A 15874-nucleotide genomic window follows, 5' to 3' on the forward strand; every position below is an offset into this window, starting at 1 on the left:
AGCGCATGAATGAATGGGATCTGTGATCAGTCATTTCTGAAGCTAAACCAGGCTACAGCTTTAAGACTCAGGTACTGACCACATTGAAACATGATCTTCGGCTTTAATAAATGATAGGACTCCCGGCTCATCATACAAGGTGCTGGTGCTGTTTGCCCTCTGAAGGACGGAAACACAATGCATCTGTGAAAAGCCAAAGATAACACAGACGTTGTATTCCTTTTCTTTTACGTTCTGCCCTCTGGATCTGGATATCTGGCCATGAATCCTGAATAGTAAGTAGTTATGAGTTGTGAGTGACAATGGCATTTATAGCATTATTTGTGTGGTTGTCGAAGTAGGATGTGGTGTCATGTTTAGGTAGGCTATTGTCTTGGATAACATTGTAGCTACTGTTAAAGGCCCCTTTAGGTTTATGGTAGAATAAAATGCTCTCTGAACTTGGGACACTTTTTTGTTGCTTTGTATGCAATAACCATAGTGTATGTTAGGTCTATCAATGGTGTGTTTATTTATTTTTCATCCTACTTGATATAATCAACCTAAATAATAATGTAATGTATTCCTCAGCGACTACCTGTTCAAGCTGCTTCTTATAGGAGACTCTGGTGTCGGCAAGTCTTGCCTGCTCTTGCGGTTTGCGGTAGGCATTGTGTTAAAATAGAATGCACACAATCTTTGGTGTTGTTCCATATAGCAATGAGTCTAGTGCAAACAGAAAGCGAAGGCCATTTCCTTTGTGGAAAGGACACTGCAAAATGTCATCAAACCCAGTAATTAACCACTGTTTGAAGGTTTGTTCAGCCCATTCTCCCATTGTAAATAATAGAACTGCTCAGTGGTCTCTACTCCTCAGGATGACACCTACACAGAGAGCTACATCAGCACAATCGGGGTGGACTTTAAGATCAGAACCATTGAAATGGAACAGAAGACTGTCAAACTACAAATTGTAAATACATATTTACAAGACAAACTGCATAGCTCCAGTTGTACATTTTGGGGATGTGGGAAAGATTGTTTGTAAATTCAAACTGTTTGATCTATCTCTCCTAGTGGGACACAGCCGGACAAGAGAGGTTCCGGACCATCACATCCAGCTACTACAGAGGAGCACATGGGATCATCATTGTATATGATGTCACTGATCAGGTAATACAGTGTATTTGAACTCCTCCTCTCTATGGGCTGGATTGACCGTCTATTGCATCGCAATGTACCTGAGCTAGAGATAAAACTATACATACAAGATTTCAACTATTTTGCCAGGAGTCCTTTAACAACGTGAAGCAGTGGTTGGAGGAGATTGACCGCTATGCGTGTGAAAATGTCTCCAAGTTGCTTGTGGGAAACAAGTGTGACTTGGTCTCTAAAAAGGTAGTGGACTTTGCCACTGGTCAAGTAAGTGTCTGTTCTCATTCATAAAATGCTTGTGTCACCAATGCACAATAGATTCCTCATTAACTACAAATTACTGTCAATCATAGGTATTGTGCTTTTGTTCCATTGTGTTGTGATAAATGACATAAAATTCTGCGCTCTCTTTTTCTTGGTATGATTGCTTCAGGAATTTGCTTCATCCCTAAAGATTCCATTCCTGGAGACCAGTGCAAAGAATGCTGATAATGTAGAGAAATCATTTTTAACCATGGCCTCTGAAATACAGAAGCGTGTTGGAAGTGATGGTGTTCAGAGTGAGGCTGCTAAAGTGGGCAACAAGATAAACAGTGCACCCCTTTGGCCTGGGGGGAAAGAGGAGGCTGCCGCAGAGGAGGGGAATTCTTGTTGCTAGTGCCATACACAAACTACAGAATAAGAGAATCAATGAGTTTGGACACTATCTTAATTTCCTTTTGTTTTGTTCAGAGATGGTAATTGATCCTTGTGAGAACAGCTATGCAATAGTTATGCAACAGTGCATAGAATGTGCCCCGCGGGAAAGGCACCCTTTGAATTAGTCGGTACCATTCTAATGTAATAGCTGAACACAGACAGCAACCGTGCTACCTTTGAATGGCCTGGGTATCGAACATGTGACCAAAAAACAACAGTTGATTTACCCATGTGGGGTAGGTGAATGTTTGCTTGATGCTTTGAACATGTAAGGTGAATTTTGGGTGTAATTTTATCTGTAACATTTGTGAAGAACTGATTGTTTTGGTTACCACTGGTGGTCAACATGTACTTTTTTCTTGTGTTAAACACTTTTTGATTAACGTTTGTTGTTTAATGAAGACAATAAATTATATATTTGCGGCTTAATTTGTTTTCTTCATTGCTTTTATGCATAATGCACTGTTAGTTGAAACTTGTTGATGTATAGGAACAATTTGATCAACTGATCCCTTAAAATAATGTCCACAAATAGAGTGGTGCACAGGTACAACAGTTGCAAATCATCCCTGGTACATCGGTGCAATCATAGAAATAGAATCGTTCTATAGCTGTGGGTGCAACACACATAACCTGAAGCAGATGCAAGCAACTGTGTTGTTATGGCTGCCCTCTAGTGGTCATGAATATTAGATATAGAGAAGCAAAATAGAAGCAACATGAAAAATAAAGTATGGCAATGATCGTTGCTATGCTCTACGGAAACACAATTTATAACAGGGTCTAAAAGTTTAACATTTGAAAGACAAATCAGTGCAAACTAAGCCATGTCATATAACCTACACTGGTCGAAGGGAATAAGAGTGGTACAGGAATATAAAATACACTTTGTTGTATTACAGTATATAAACTGCCGTTCTGTACAGTGCAGGGATGTATTTTAAACAGACTTTGGGCACTGCCATCAGTAATGATGGACATTTTGGGTTGTATTCGAAGGTCAACGAAATCTTTGTTTCGATTGGAGAAAAGGCTGTAAATACCGCCCTATTTTGTTCCACATGACCTTTAACGATTTTTATTGCATTTTATGGCTGTCGCTCAGAGTAACATAAGCCAATCAGGCGCGTTTGTCCTTTTCACTCGCGCTATGTTCACCGGCTCTGTCCCTTTCAAGATGTCGGCAACGTCGATGTTCCCCATGTGTGTCCGGGCGAGCAGGGGCCTCCTCAGGCTCAGGAACGGAGGGAGAGGGGGTTCAAACTCCACGGGGGTGGCCTTGATTCGGGCACTTTCCACTGAGAAGCCGCAAACAGGAGATGGCAGTGCTACAGGTGGACTCGCTCAAGCAATTCTGCAAGAGAGGCTTCAGCAGCAACAGAAGAGTCAGGTGAGTCAAGCTAGCTAGCTGACATTCCTCCATGCTTGGTTAGGTCACGTTAGCTAGATATACATTATTTTAACAAGCAATGCTACAGAAAAGCCAAAGAGACACTTAATCAATTAGCTGGTTTGGTTTTCATGAGTTGTCATTTCCAGTTTGTTGAACCTCCTAGTCTCTCACGAGGCTATTCTTTTCCATTTATACACCCCATTTTGTGCTGAACCAATACATTCGCCGATTTAACATATTGAACTAGGCTATCCTGCCATCCATGTCATTCCAATTCGGGATCCTTGACCATAAAACCTAACCTTAAACCATACCCTAACACTTAGCTAAACCATTTACATTTCACCTTCAATGAGGCAGTGACGTCCCAAGGATCCCAGATAACACGGACCCTGTCATTCAACTGGCTATATCCAGTCCGCTAGCTAGCTAGCCTACCAACATTGCCTTTGCTACTAGCTGTAATAATTAGCTAGTTAGCTAGCTACATATCTTTGTTTTCAATTGCCAGTGAGTTAGTGTTACCTAGCTAGTTAGTTAACGTTCGCTAATCACCAGCTTACTTTCACATGTCACACATCCAGGCATATTCCAGGAGATAAACGAGCCTTATATCATGACACTAGTCAGCTAGCTAGCTACCAAGTGGATTCATCACCTAGCCAAGTAACGTTAGCTAACTAGCTTTACCTAGATATACAGCTAGCTATGCGCTTATACTCCCACATTCAGCCACCATCTATTTATTTTTCATACATCAAGGTACAAGTCTAACATTACATTAGATATATGGTATCTGTCAAGGTTTTTTACATTTTTTTGAATATTTTTTTTTATAACTTTTGAAGGTCGGGTATACCCTCCACGCCCCCAATGCATTTCCTGCACGCACACACATTAATCTTGTCACAGTTTAATAACAGTGCAGGATATTTTACTTTAAATGTAATCTCTAAATCTTTCGAATCTATGACCAATGTCTTAAGTCACTGAGTTAGTTTGATTTGGTACTAGCTTCTGGCATATGCATAATCTCATTTCCCTTTAAATGATACAAATTCCATATTTTCCAAGCTATTCTGTATTGTAGCTATGTATTCCTAATATAATGTCTAGCTGGCTTGTGTTAGGAAATATAAAGGAATTTGACCTGGCTGTTTGCACTGACAGGGACAGCCCCCTCCAGAGGGGGATGGGGACTCGGAGCAGAAGCAGGACCAGGGAGAGGACAAGAAACAGAAGGAGAACACAGCCTATGCCAAGAAGATGGTGATGCGTTTAGCAGGCCTGATGGGGATAGGGGGTGCCGTCGGCATGGTGTACGTATTCGGTGAGTCCGCCTTTTCCCTCTTTGGTCCCCTCCACTCTGTCAGAGCAGCAGCATGTCAAGGGCTGACACTTAACCAGCAGCACTAGTGAAAGTCATACTGAAGATAGTGGAGTGATTTGGGACACGCTCTCCTTGCTCTGTGGAATATTTCCTTTTAGGAAGGCATTCTTGATCATTTGTTTTGAGCTTTAGGTGAATGGGCATTTTGAATATTACTTGAATTTCAACTCATCTCAATGGTGTAGAATTTGGATCAGCTGTTTCTTTGCACTCGTCTTATGTCTTTCTCAATTGTGTTTAAAAATAATAATAATTTAAAAGCATGTCTGACTCTTCTGATCAAGTTACTGTTCAATAGCTGTTGTTTATGAATCAAAGATACAAATTCCTTAGCATATTCCAGTGTTATTTTACTTACTGTCAGCCTAACAGGACTGACAGTAATGGATGGTGGAATTGGAGAAGACATGACCATACTTGTCAAAAGGAATGGCTGAATGTTTCACGATGTCTGTCTCTCTTCTGAAACACATGACACATTGTGCGATGCCATATGCTTTTCAGAAGTAATTTGATTTGTGGACACATGGCATCTGATACATGTAATGCAATAAATACTCATGTTTCAAACAGATGTATAATATCATAGCTCTATAATATCATAGATGTATAATACTATCATGAGTAATGTGTTTTTCCTCCCTATCTACAGGTAGCAATTCAGTGGATGAACAAGGAAATGCGGTATGTTTTCATTAACATGTTTAGATGTAGAACATATGGTCTATTGCCTTATGACCAATTATTAAAAAGTAGAGGTAAAAGATTTCCAGACGAAGTACTGTCGAACTTCAAGCAAACAGTGGCTTGTGCCAGTGGGTTTTAAAGTGTGCATAATGGGAGGTGGTGATGTAAAATGACACACTTATCACACTTCTCAGGGAGATCCCATGTAGCTCGTCAATTGGTTCAAGCTAGCGCTTGCGGTGTGTATGGTTTCCCACAAGGCACATCGGGGACTAGAGGTGTGAGTCTGGGAAGGTGGCTACTTCAAAGAGCACACTTCTTTCACCTTTCAGGTGTGGTCCTGTTGTCCACTTCAAAGGGCACTGTTGTCAGCCTACTGTAAATAGTCTGTTAACTGCCAGGGGTCAAAGGTGTGGGGTTAGGAAGGTGTGCATTTTGAAAAGCACACTTGTCAGGCTGCTGTGAGTGGAGTGTGCCAGGCCTCTTAGGGCTGGATCCCACACTTGTCCCTGCAGACTGGAGGAGCTGTTTAATTTGAGGTCTTTGGGTGTCACTGTGAGAGAAGTCCAAGGATCCTGTTCTCATCCTCTATTGCTTCCTCTCTGGAACCAGAGGAGCCTGAAGTCTGCAACACCTTTCCAAGGCTCAGCTTTTATGATGTGAATCCTCGATCCCTGAGTGAATTGATGTCCATTTACTCAACACTTTTTGAATGAAAACCTCATCATAGTACATGAGGTGACCAGCTACTTACAGTGCATTGCGAAAGTATTCGGCCCCCTTGAACTTTGCGACCTTTTGCCACATTTCAGGCTTCAAACATAAATATATAAAACTGTATTTTTTTTGTGAAGAATCAACAACAAGTGGAACACAATCATGAAGTGGAACGACATTTATTGGATATTTCAAACTTTTTTAACAAATCAAAAACTGAAAAATTGGGCGTGCAAAATTTATTCAGCCCCCTTAAGTTAATACTTTGTAGCGCCACCTTTTGCTGCGATTACAGCTGTAAGTCGCTTGGGGTATGTCTATCAGTTTTGCACATCGAGAGACTGACATTTTTTCCCATTCCTCCTTGCAAAACAGCTCAAGCTCTGAGGTTGGATTGAGAGCATTTGTGAACAGCAGTTTTCAGTTCTTTCCACAGATTCTCGATTGGATTCAGGTCTGGACTTTGACTTGGCCATTCTAACACCTGGATATGTTTATTTTTGAACCATTCCATTGTAGATTTTGCTTTATGTTTTGGATCATTGTCTTGTTGGAAGACAAATCTCCGTCCCAGTCTCAGGTCTTTTGCAGACTCCATCAGGTTTTCTTCCAGAATGGTCCTGTATTTGGCTCCATCCATCTTCCCATCAATTTTAACCATCTTCCCTGTCCCTGCTGAAGAAAAGCAGGCCCAAACCATGATGCTGCCACCACCATGTTTGACAGTGGGGATGGTGTGTTCAGAGTGATGAGCTGTGTTGCTTTTACGCCAAACATAACATTTTGCATCGTTGCCAAAAAGTTCAATTTTGGTTTCATCTGACCAGAGCACCTTCTTCCACATGTTTGGTGTGTCTCCCAGGTGGCTTGTGGCAAACTTTAAACAACACTTTTTACGGATATCTTTAAGAAATGGCTTTCTTGCCACTCTTCCATAAAGGCCAGATTTGTGCAATATACTGATTGTTGTCCTATGGACAGAGTCTCCCACCTCAGCTGTAGATCTCTGCAGTTCATCCAGAGTGATCATGGGCCTCTTGGCTGCATCTCTGATCAGTCTTCTCCTTGTATGAGCTGAAAGTTTAGAGGGACGGCCAGGTCTTGGTAGATTTGCAGTGGTCTGATACTCCTTCCATTTCAATATTATCGCTTGCACAGTGCTCCTTGGGATGTTTAAAGCTTAGGAAATATTTTTGTATCCAAATCCGGCTTTAAACTTCTTCACAACAGTATCTCGGACCTGCCTGGTGTGTTCCTTGTTCTTCATGATGCTCTCTGCGCTTTTAACGGACCTCTGAGACTATCACAGTGCAGGTGCATTTATACGGAGACTTGATTACACACAGGTGGATTGTATTTATCATCATTAGTCATTTAGGTCAACATTGGATCATTCAGAGATCCTCACTGAACTTCTGGAGAGAGTTTGCTGCACTGAAAGTAAAGGGGCTGAATAATTTTGCGCGCCCAATTTTTCAGTTTTTGATTTGTTAAAAAAGTTTGAAATATCCAATAAATGTCGTTCCACTTCATGATTGTGTCCCACTTGTTGATTCTTCACAAAAAAAATACAGTTTTATATCTTTATGTTTGAAGCCTGAAATGTGGCAAAAGGTCGCAAAGTTCAAGGGGGCCGAATACATTCGCAATGCACTGTACCTAATATTAAGGTTCCTTGTGCTTACAGCAATGTATCACCATTTTACTATACATGACACACTTAATCAGAGGGTAAAATATCATCCAAAAGCCACTTGCCTCAAGATGAACATACTGTAGTTGGCAGAGATGACTCTTGAAATCACTAATGTTTTCAGAGGCATTAGCTTGGGCAGGATGTGTGGAATGAGAACAGGATGGTGGGCAACGTCCTCCACAGGGCACATGTCTCAGGTAACTGTGATATGTGCCAGGGGTTAGAGCTGTGGGTTTGGGGACTTTGACATTTCTTAGGGCTCACTTCATCACCAAAGACCCTCATTTGGTGTTTTATAGTTAACCTGTGGCCACTTCAAAGGGCACATTTCTTAGGCTGCTGTGATTGAGGGGTGTGGGCCCTATATGATAATGTGGCCTTCTGCCATGGGTTAGAGGTGTGGGTTTGGGAAGGTGGGCACTTGAAAGAGCACACTTCTCTTACTTCAAAGGGCACACTTGTCAGGCTGTGAGTGGAGTGTGCCAGACCTATTGGTGCTGGATCCAACACTTCCCCCTTAGACTGGAGGAGCTGTGTCAATTGGAACCCTTTGGGTGTCAGTGCGAGAATTAGCTGGATCCTGTTGACATCTCTATGGATTCCTCTCCAGAACCAGAAGAGCCTAATGTGAACCCCTGGCCCACATGTCCAATGGAAGAGTCCTAAGATAGATTAATGCAGTTACATCCAAGGGCCATCTTGTACAGCAGCATAATTGGGCTTTGCATTCATCAGTAGCCAGAGGTTTTAAGGCTACTGAAAACATGCTACTGAAAACATGACTAGTCATTTACACTTTCTGTGAGTTTCTGTGGGGAGGAAATTAGGTGTTCATTCTTGTACTGAGGGACATCAGTAGCTCTACAACCAAGTCTTAGGTTAAGTGATCTATTTGGTCCTGTTTGGCACAAATATTTGGTCAGATATCCTGGTCTGCGGTTGTACACCTCTGCCACACTTTCTCATGAAGTGTTGCCCATCATGTCCTGCCTTAAGTGAGATCAAGCCACCAAAGGGTACACTTCTCAGGAGATTGGCCTGTGTCAGTGTTTAAAGGTTTGGGTTTGGGGCTCACTTATTTCACTTCTCATGCCCTGTTGTTCACTTTACAGTTTAAGCTTGTTCCCACTTCAAAAGGCACACTTGTTAGGTTGCTGTGAGTTGTGGCCCACTTCCAGGGGTTCGAGCTCTGGGTTTGAAACTGTGTGTAGGTGGGCACTTAAAAGAGTGCTTTTCTCACTTCTCACCCATCACCCACGTCAAAGGGCTCTTGTGGGCACACTTGTCAGGCTGCTCTGAGTGCAGTGTGCCAGGCTTCTGGGTGCTGGATCCCACCCATGTCCCCCTCAGACTGGAGGAGCTGTGTTAATTTGAGGTGTTTGGGTGTCACTGTGAGAAAAGGAGCTGGATCCTGTTCTCATCTCTATGGTGTTCTTTCAGGAACCAGAGAAGCCTAATGTCTGGAACACCTGTCTGATGGAAGAGTGCAAGGGTAGATTAATGCAGTAACATTTCAAGGCCAATCTTGTACAGCAGCATATCTTTGGCTTTGCATTAATGCAGTTGCCTCAAGGTTCTAAGGCTGAACATGCTAGTGAAAGCATGACTAGTCATCTACACTGAGTCTCTGGGGGGATAAAATAAGGAGCCACTCAATTTTGTACTGAATGACATCAGTAAATCTACAGCTGTATCGTATGTCAAGTAGCCTTTGGATTTGTTTCTGTTTGGCTCCCATTTTCCCCTGTTTTGCAATCGATTAAAAGTATTATCTTGCAATATGAAAAACAATTTTGTCACTAGGGCAGTGGTCACCAACCGGTTGATTGCGATTGACTGGTCGATCATCAAGGCATTCCTAGTCGATCGCCAAACATTTCTGTAGAAAAGCTCACAAGAAAGGCTTGTGCTCATTTTTAAAAATGTATTATTCCTATTGCGCTGTTGGCGGTAGGTGCACTTGATTCAGAAGCCCTGTAGGCAGTGTTCCCATTTCCAACCAGCAAATCGGATCGCTCAAATCGCCGTTCCTACAGCTTCCTCGGCCACAGCATACTTGGCTAAGTGAGATTTCATAACTTTTAAAACCATGACCAGAGAGAGACTTAAGTATTTATTCAGCGCTGTCAACACGGTTTTTGTTCAACAATATTACAAAGCTTAAAAGCGCTTCTCCCTACTTCCATTTGCTTCTGCAGATACAATGACTGAGTAGCCAAGTGTATCTGCGTTTTTATTATTAGGAGCTTTTCGTGTCTATTTTAATATCAAGGAATATTTCACTTTCTCAGGTCATGGGAACAACTTTTATTTGTGCGTGAGGAAGATGCAGTGCGACTTGAGTTTGGCCTTCAGGTTTGGCCTTCTGGTCAGTCTCAAAGATGGAGGAAGAGAGCAGGGACTGTGACTGAAGGTCACTGTCATGATTTGACCTCGTTTTGTCTTTCTCCAGAGTTCCCAGTTGTCTTGAAATCACCTTAATCATCAGATGCAGGTACCATCAGTCCTGTAAAATAAAAAAGCACATTTTTAATTTATTACAGCACTTGCAGCTGTGCCTCGCAAGTGCTACACCAACTGATCTATTTTGTTATCAAAGCTTGAGTTTTGAAATATAATGTGGTCTGAGAAGAACAATATTGGTAGGCCAGGCATGTAGCCAATATGCTGTGAATAATATATTAGGCCTTCTGCACAACCCTCCATTCCTACAGAACTCTTTTTAGTAGGTTAATGTTCTTTTTAAGTTTAAAAAAAAATTCTGAGCGATAGATCTCTGCTTGCTTTTTGACTGCAAAAGTGATCTTGACTCAAAAGGTTGGTGACCACTGCCCTCGGGGTTGGACTAGTTTCTGCTGGATTTCCAAAACGGATACATTTTTTTCAGGTCCGCTGAGCGCAAACTTGAATGTTGTGAAAATTCTGTGCACAGTGACGGCCTACCGGGGAACAGTGGGTTAATAACTGCCTTGTTCAGGGGCCGAATGGCAGATTTTTACCTTGTCGGGGATTCGATCCAGCAACCTTTCGGTTACTGGCCCAACGCTCTAACCGCTAGGCTACCTGCCGCCCCTATTTGATCATACCGGAGTGGCCTACCATTAAAAAAGAAAACTATGGGGAAAATGCATTCAATAACATCTTGACATGGAAATAGCTGTTTTATCATTCAGCCTACAGTAGCTGCAAATGAGTGGTGTTCAATGTAAGCCTACATTCCATGAGAATTTTGGAAGAAAAGAAACATGCAGGGCTTGACATTAACCTGTTTTATCCACTTGTCCTTCAGACAAGGGGGTGACAAAATTTTGTTTGATTCAAGAAACCACGACAAAATGAAATGCATTATTATTCCTATACCATTTATTAGAGAATCACAGAATTTATGCTAACTTCTTATTCAAGCCTATCTCTTTACCTGACAGGTCTTGCGCTCTTGTAGGAAGCTATCACTTCCCCATTGCTGACTACCAATTATCTATAACTTGGCTATTAACTCACTAACTAGTGAAGGATATGAACAAATGTGCGTACTTGGCAACATGCAGCTTTCGCTTTGATCTCAAAACAAGCGCATCTACTCACGACCGCTCATGCTGTAAACAAAGAATGACCCAGATCCATATATGACAATGAGTGAAGTTCAATCTCGTACTTCTCTGCGCAGGCAGTCCTGGGGAGCTGCAAGCAGCTTAGAGGGAACATTGGTGACGACCAATTCTCATTCCTTTCACTAGCTCAAGCACCATCTCTTATAATGCTCCTTACCAGTTTGTTGCTGTGAGGGTCTATGGTCTCATATTGTAAACTCTAGTCATTTTTTTAAAACTGCATTGTTGCTTAAGGGTGTGTAAGTAAGCATTTCACGGTAAGGTCTTCACCTGCTGTATTCGGCGCATGTGACCAATAGCATTTGATTTGAACTATTTTCATCTCAGAGCTTTGAGTGGCCACTTCCTGATGTTTTGTGAGTTCCCATGACCATCCTGTTGCTGTTTCGGGAACATGGCCTGCTCCCAGTCTCCTGGGCCTCTGCCTCAGTGTTGTAACGAGGTGTGAAATGCCCCTAAATGAGCACTCGCACATCTCGTACAATGTCAACCTCCTCTGAAAGTCCAATTTGGCAAACCCAAGTCTTTTCTGAGTTAATTCACTGCTCTGTGTTAGAAGTGGTTCTTAAGCGATGCTTTAATGGGCCAGACATGCTCTAGTCAGAGCAGAGGCAAGGAATATTTATGTTCTAGCAACATTCTAGCCAAATTCAAATAAATTACTATAAAAATCTAACTTGAACTTCATGAAATCACACACTTTTGGCGAAAGCAAACAATGCTATTATCTGAGGATAGCACCCCAGTAAACAAAGCGAGAAGCATATTTCAACCCTGCAGGTGCGACACAAAACGCAGAAATAAAAATATAATTAATGTCTTACCTTGTTGGCACTCCAATATGTCCCATAAACATCACAAATGGTCCTTTTGTTCGATTAATTCCGTCGATTTATATATTCGAAATTTCAATTTATTTGGCAAGTTTGGTTCAGAAAAACACTGGTTCCAACTTGCGCAACGTGACTACAAAATATCTCAAAAGTTACCTGTAAACTTTGCCAAAACATTTCAAACTACTTTTGTAATACAACTTTAGGTATTTTTTCACGTCAAAACGGGATGATCTGTGTTAAATACAGGAGGAAAACAAACTGTAGCTAGCTTTCTGGTCACGCGCCTCTATCTAACAGTAAACTTCAAGTTACACTCATTCTGAACAGTGCTACTTTTTCATGACACAAAGGAATAACCTCTACCAATTTCTAAAGACTGACATCCAGTGGAAGCAGTAGGAACTGCAAGAAGGTCCCTTAGAAATCTGGATTCCCAATGAAAACTAATTGAAAAGAGTGACGTCAAAAAATAAAATCTGAATGGTTTGTCCTCTGGGTTTCGCCTGCTAAATAAGTTATGTTATACTCAGACATGATTCAAACAGTTTTAGAAACTTCAGTGTGTTTTCTATCCAAATCTACATATTTTATCTTCTGGGGATGAGTAGCAGGCAGTTGAATTTGGGCATGCATTTCATCCGGACTTGAAAATACTGCCCCCTGTCCCAAAGAAGTTAACAGCTCGGAAAATTCCAGAAAATGTCAAGGCTTTGAAGCTTCTGTTAGGCTAATTGACATCATTTGAGTCATTTGGCGGTGTATCTGTGGATGTATTTCAAGGCCTACCTTCAAACTCCGTGCCTCTTTGCTTGACATCATGGGGAGATCAGCCAAGACCTCAGAAAGAAATGGTAGAACTCCACAAGTCTGGTTCATCCTTGGGAGCAATTTCCAAACAGTTTTCAACTGCACATGGGGACAAAGATCGTACTTTTTGGAGAAATGTCCTCTGGTCTAATGAAACAAAAATAACTGTTTGGCCATAATGTCCATCTTTATGTTTGGAGGGAAAAGCGGGAGGCTTGCAAGCTGAAGAACACATCCCAACTGAAGCTTGGGGGTAGCAGCATCATGTTGTGGAGGTGCTTTGCTGCAGGAGGGACTGGTACATGTCACAAAATAGATGGCATTATGAGGCAGGAAAATTATGTGGATATATTGAAGCAACATCTCAAGACATCAGTCAGGAAGTTAAAGCTTGGTCGCAAATGGGTCTTCCAAATGGACAATGACCCCAAGCATACTTCCAAAGTTGTGGCAAAATGGCTTAAGGACAAAAAAGTCAAGGTATTGGAGTGGCCATTACAAAGCCCTGACCTCAATCATATAGAATATTTGTGGGCAGAACTGAAAAAGCGTGTGCAAGGAGGCCTACAAATCTGATTCAGTTACACCAGCTCTGTCAGGAGGAATAGGCCAAAATTCACCCTACTTATTGTGGGAAGCTTGTGGAAGACTACCAGAAACATTTGACCCAAGGTAAACAATTTAAAGGCAATGCTACCAAATACTAATTGAGTGTATGTAAACTCCTGACCCACTGGGAATGTGAGGAGAGAAATAAAATCTGAAATAAATAATTATTTATATTATTCTGACATTTCACATTCTTAAAATAAAGTGTTGATCCTATCTGACCTAAGACGGGGAATTTTTATGAAGATTGAATGTCAGGAATTGTGAAAAACGGAGTTTAAATGTATTTGGCTAAGGTGTATGCAAACTTTGCACTCCAACTGGTAGCTCTTTTTGAGAGTGCATGATATTCATGGCTAGTTCCATTAATTATAAAATCGGGGACAGGGCATGGCAATAAGGTCAGGTCATTGATAATGATTTGTTTATGAATTTAAACTAATGTACTGAACTGACTCCAACCCCGACTAGCTTTAGCATACGTTACACTATTGGTTTTGGAAAGGAAGGTGGAGAAGCTGGACACAATGTACTAGACATTACTGACATAGGAGTTGATACTAGAGGTCGACCGATTAATCGGAATGGCCAATTTCAAGTTTTCATAATAATCGGAAATCGGTATTTTGGGGTGCCGATTTTCCTATTTTTTTTATTTATTTATTTTTTTACACCTTTTATTTACCTAGGCAAGTCAGTTAAGAACACATTCTTATTTTCAATGACGGCCAAGGAACGGTGGGTTAACTGTCTCGTTCAGGGGTAGAAAGACAGATTTTCACCTTGTCAGCTCGAGGGATCCAATCTTGCAACCTTACAGTTAACTAGTCTAACGCAATAACGACCTGCCTCTCTCGTTGCACTCCACAAGGAGACTGCCTGTTACGCAAATACAGTAAGCCAAGGTAAGTTGCTAGCTAGCATTAAACTTATATTATAAAAAAACAATCATAATCACTAGTTAACTACACATGGTTGATGATATTACTAGATATTATCTAGCGTGTCCTGTGTTGCATATAATCTGACTGAGCATACAAGTATCTAAGTATCTGACTGAGCGGTGGTAGGCAGAAGCAGGCGTGTAAACATTCATTCAAACAGCACTTTCGTGCGTTTTGCCAGCAGCTCTTCCTTGTGCGTCAAGCATTGCGCTGTTTATGACTTCAAACCTATCAACTCCTGAGATGAGGCTGGTGTGACCGAAGTGAAATGGCTGGCTAGTTAGCGCACGCTAATAGCGTTTCAAACTTCACTCGCTCTGAGCCTCGGGGTGGTTGTTTCCCTTGCTCTGCATGGGTAACGCTGCTTCGATCTGGTGGCTGTGGTCGTTGTCTTGCTTGTTCGATCCCAGGGAGGAGCGAGGAAGCTATACTGTTACACTGGCAATACTAAAGTGCCTATAAGAACATCCAATAGTCAAAGGTTAATGAAATACAAATGGTATAAAGGGAAATAGTCCTATAATAACTACAACCTAAAACTTCTTACCTGGGAATATTGAAGACTCATGTTAAAAGGAACCACCAGTTTTCATATGTTCTCATGTTCTGAGCAAGGAACTGAAATGTTAGCTTTCTTACATAGCACATATTGCACTTTTACGTTCTTCTCCAACACTGTTTTTGCCGTATTTAAACCAAATTGAACATGTTTCATTATCTACTTGAGGCTAAATTATTTTATTGATGTATTATAATAAGTTAATTCAGTATTGTTGTAATTATCATTATTAAAAATACATTTAAAATGTTTTTTAATTTTTTTAAATCGGCCGATTTGAATCGGTATCAGCCTTTTTGGTCCTCCAATCGGTATCGGCGTTGAAAAATCATAATCGGTCGACCTCTAGTTGATACGACTCAGTCATTTGCCTGCCTTTCCTAAGCTTATCTCTGACTGAGATGTCTAGTCTGAGTGCTTTAAATTCCAAGGTTGGCTGCCAGCAAAGAATCTCTTGGGCTCCACACAGTCTACGCAAACGGAGCCAACAGAGGTTCGTTTGCATGGCCCGCTACGTAGTTATACATACATTTGTGAGGCTGAATTTTTGCCACGCAATGCAAACAAACCTCCGTCGACGCCGTTTGCATAGACTGTTGACCTCTGTAGGACAAGTGAAAAGGATGTTTTCCCAGCCTCATTCTCCTTACACAGCCACAAGAGGGCACTCTAGGCTGAGTCTGTGGCTGTGTACCTTTCTCCCCATTGGCCCATCACCTTACCTTTGCCCTAATATACAGGTTTATCTGGCACATTATAAAATGAATCGAATGTAATATAATTGGGAAATAA

The 15874-nt window shown here is 41.5% G+C and overlaps 2 protein-coding genes across 2 annotated transcripts in view; both read left to right on the plus strand.

Moving 5' to 3' along the window:
- Window positions 1–130: 130 nt before the first annotated feature.
- Window positions 131–2654, plus strand: LOC110507497 (ras-related protein Rab-1A). The gene is made up of 6 exons (XM_021587519.2): window positions 131–275; window positions 571–643; window positions 857–952; window positions 1057–1152; window positions 1270–1401; window positions 1568–2654. The coding sequence occupies exons 1-6, from the start codon at window positions 262–264 to the stop codon at window positions 1790–1792; spliced, it is 636 nt and encodes a 211-aa protein (XP_021443194.1). The 5' UTR covers window positions 131–261; the 3' UTR covers window positions 1793–2654.
- Window positions 2655–2971: 317 nt separating this feature from the next.
- LOC110507499 (mitochondrial import inner membrane translocase subunit TIM50) overlaps window positions 2972–15874 on the plus strand; it is a 30983-nt gene continuing 18080 nt past the window's right edge. The window contains exons 1-3 of the mRNA XM_036965703.1: window positions 2972–3223; window positions 4397–4556; window positions 5269–5300. Coding sequence (XP_036821598.1) covers window positions 2984–3223; window positions 4397–4556; window positions 5269–5300 — 432 coding nt within the window. The 5' untranslated portion in view covers window positions 2972–2983. The remainder of the gene's footprint in view (window positions 3224–4396; window positions 4557–5268; window positions 5301–15874) is intronic.

Source organism: Oncorhynchus mykiss, chromosome 27 (genome assembly GCF_013265735.2).
Source record: "Oncorhynchus mykiss isolate Arlee chromosome 27, USDA_OmykA_1.1, whole genome shotgun sequence".
NCBI lineage: Eukaryota > Metazoa > Chordata > Actinopteri > Salmoniformes > Salmonidae > Oncorhynchus > Oncorhynchus mykiss.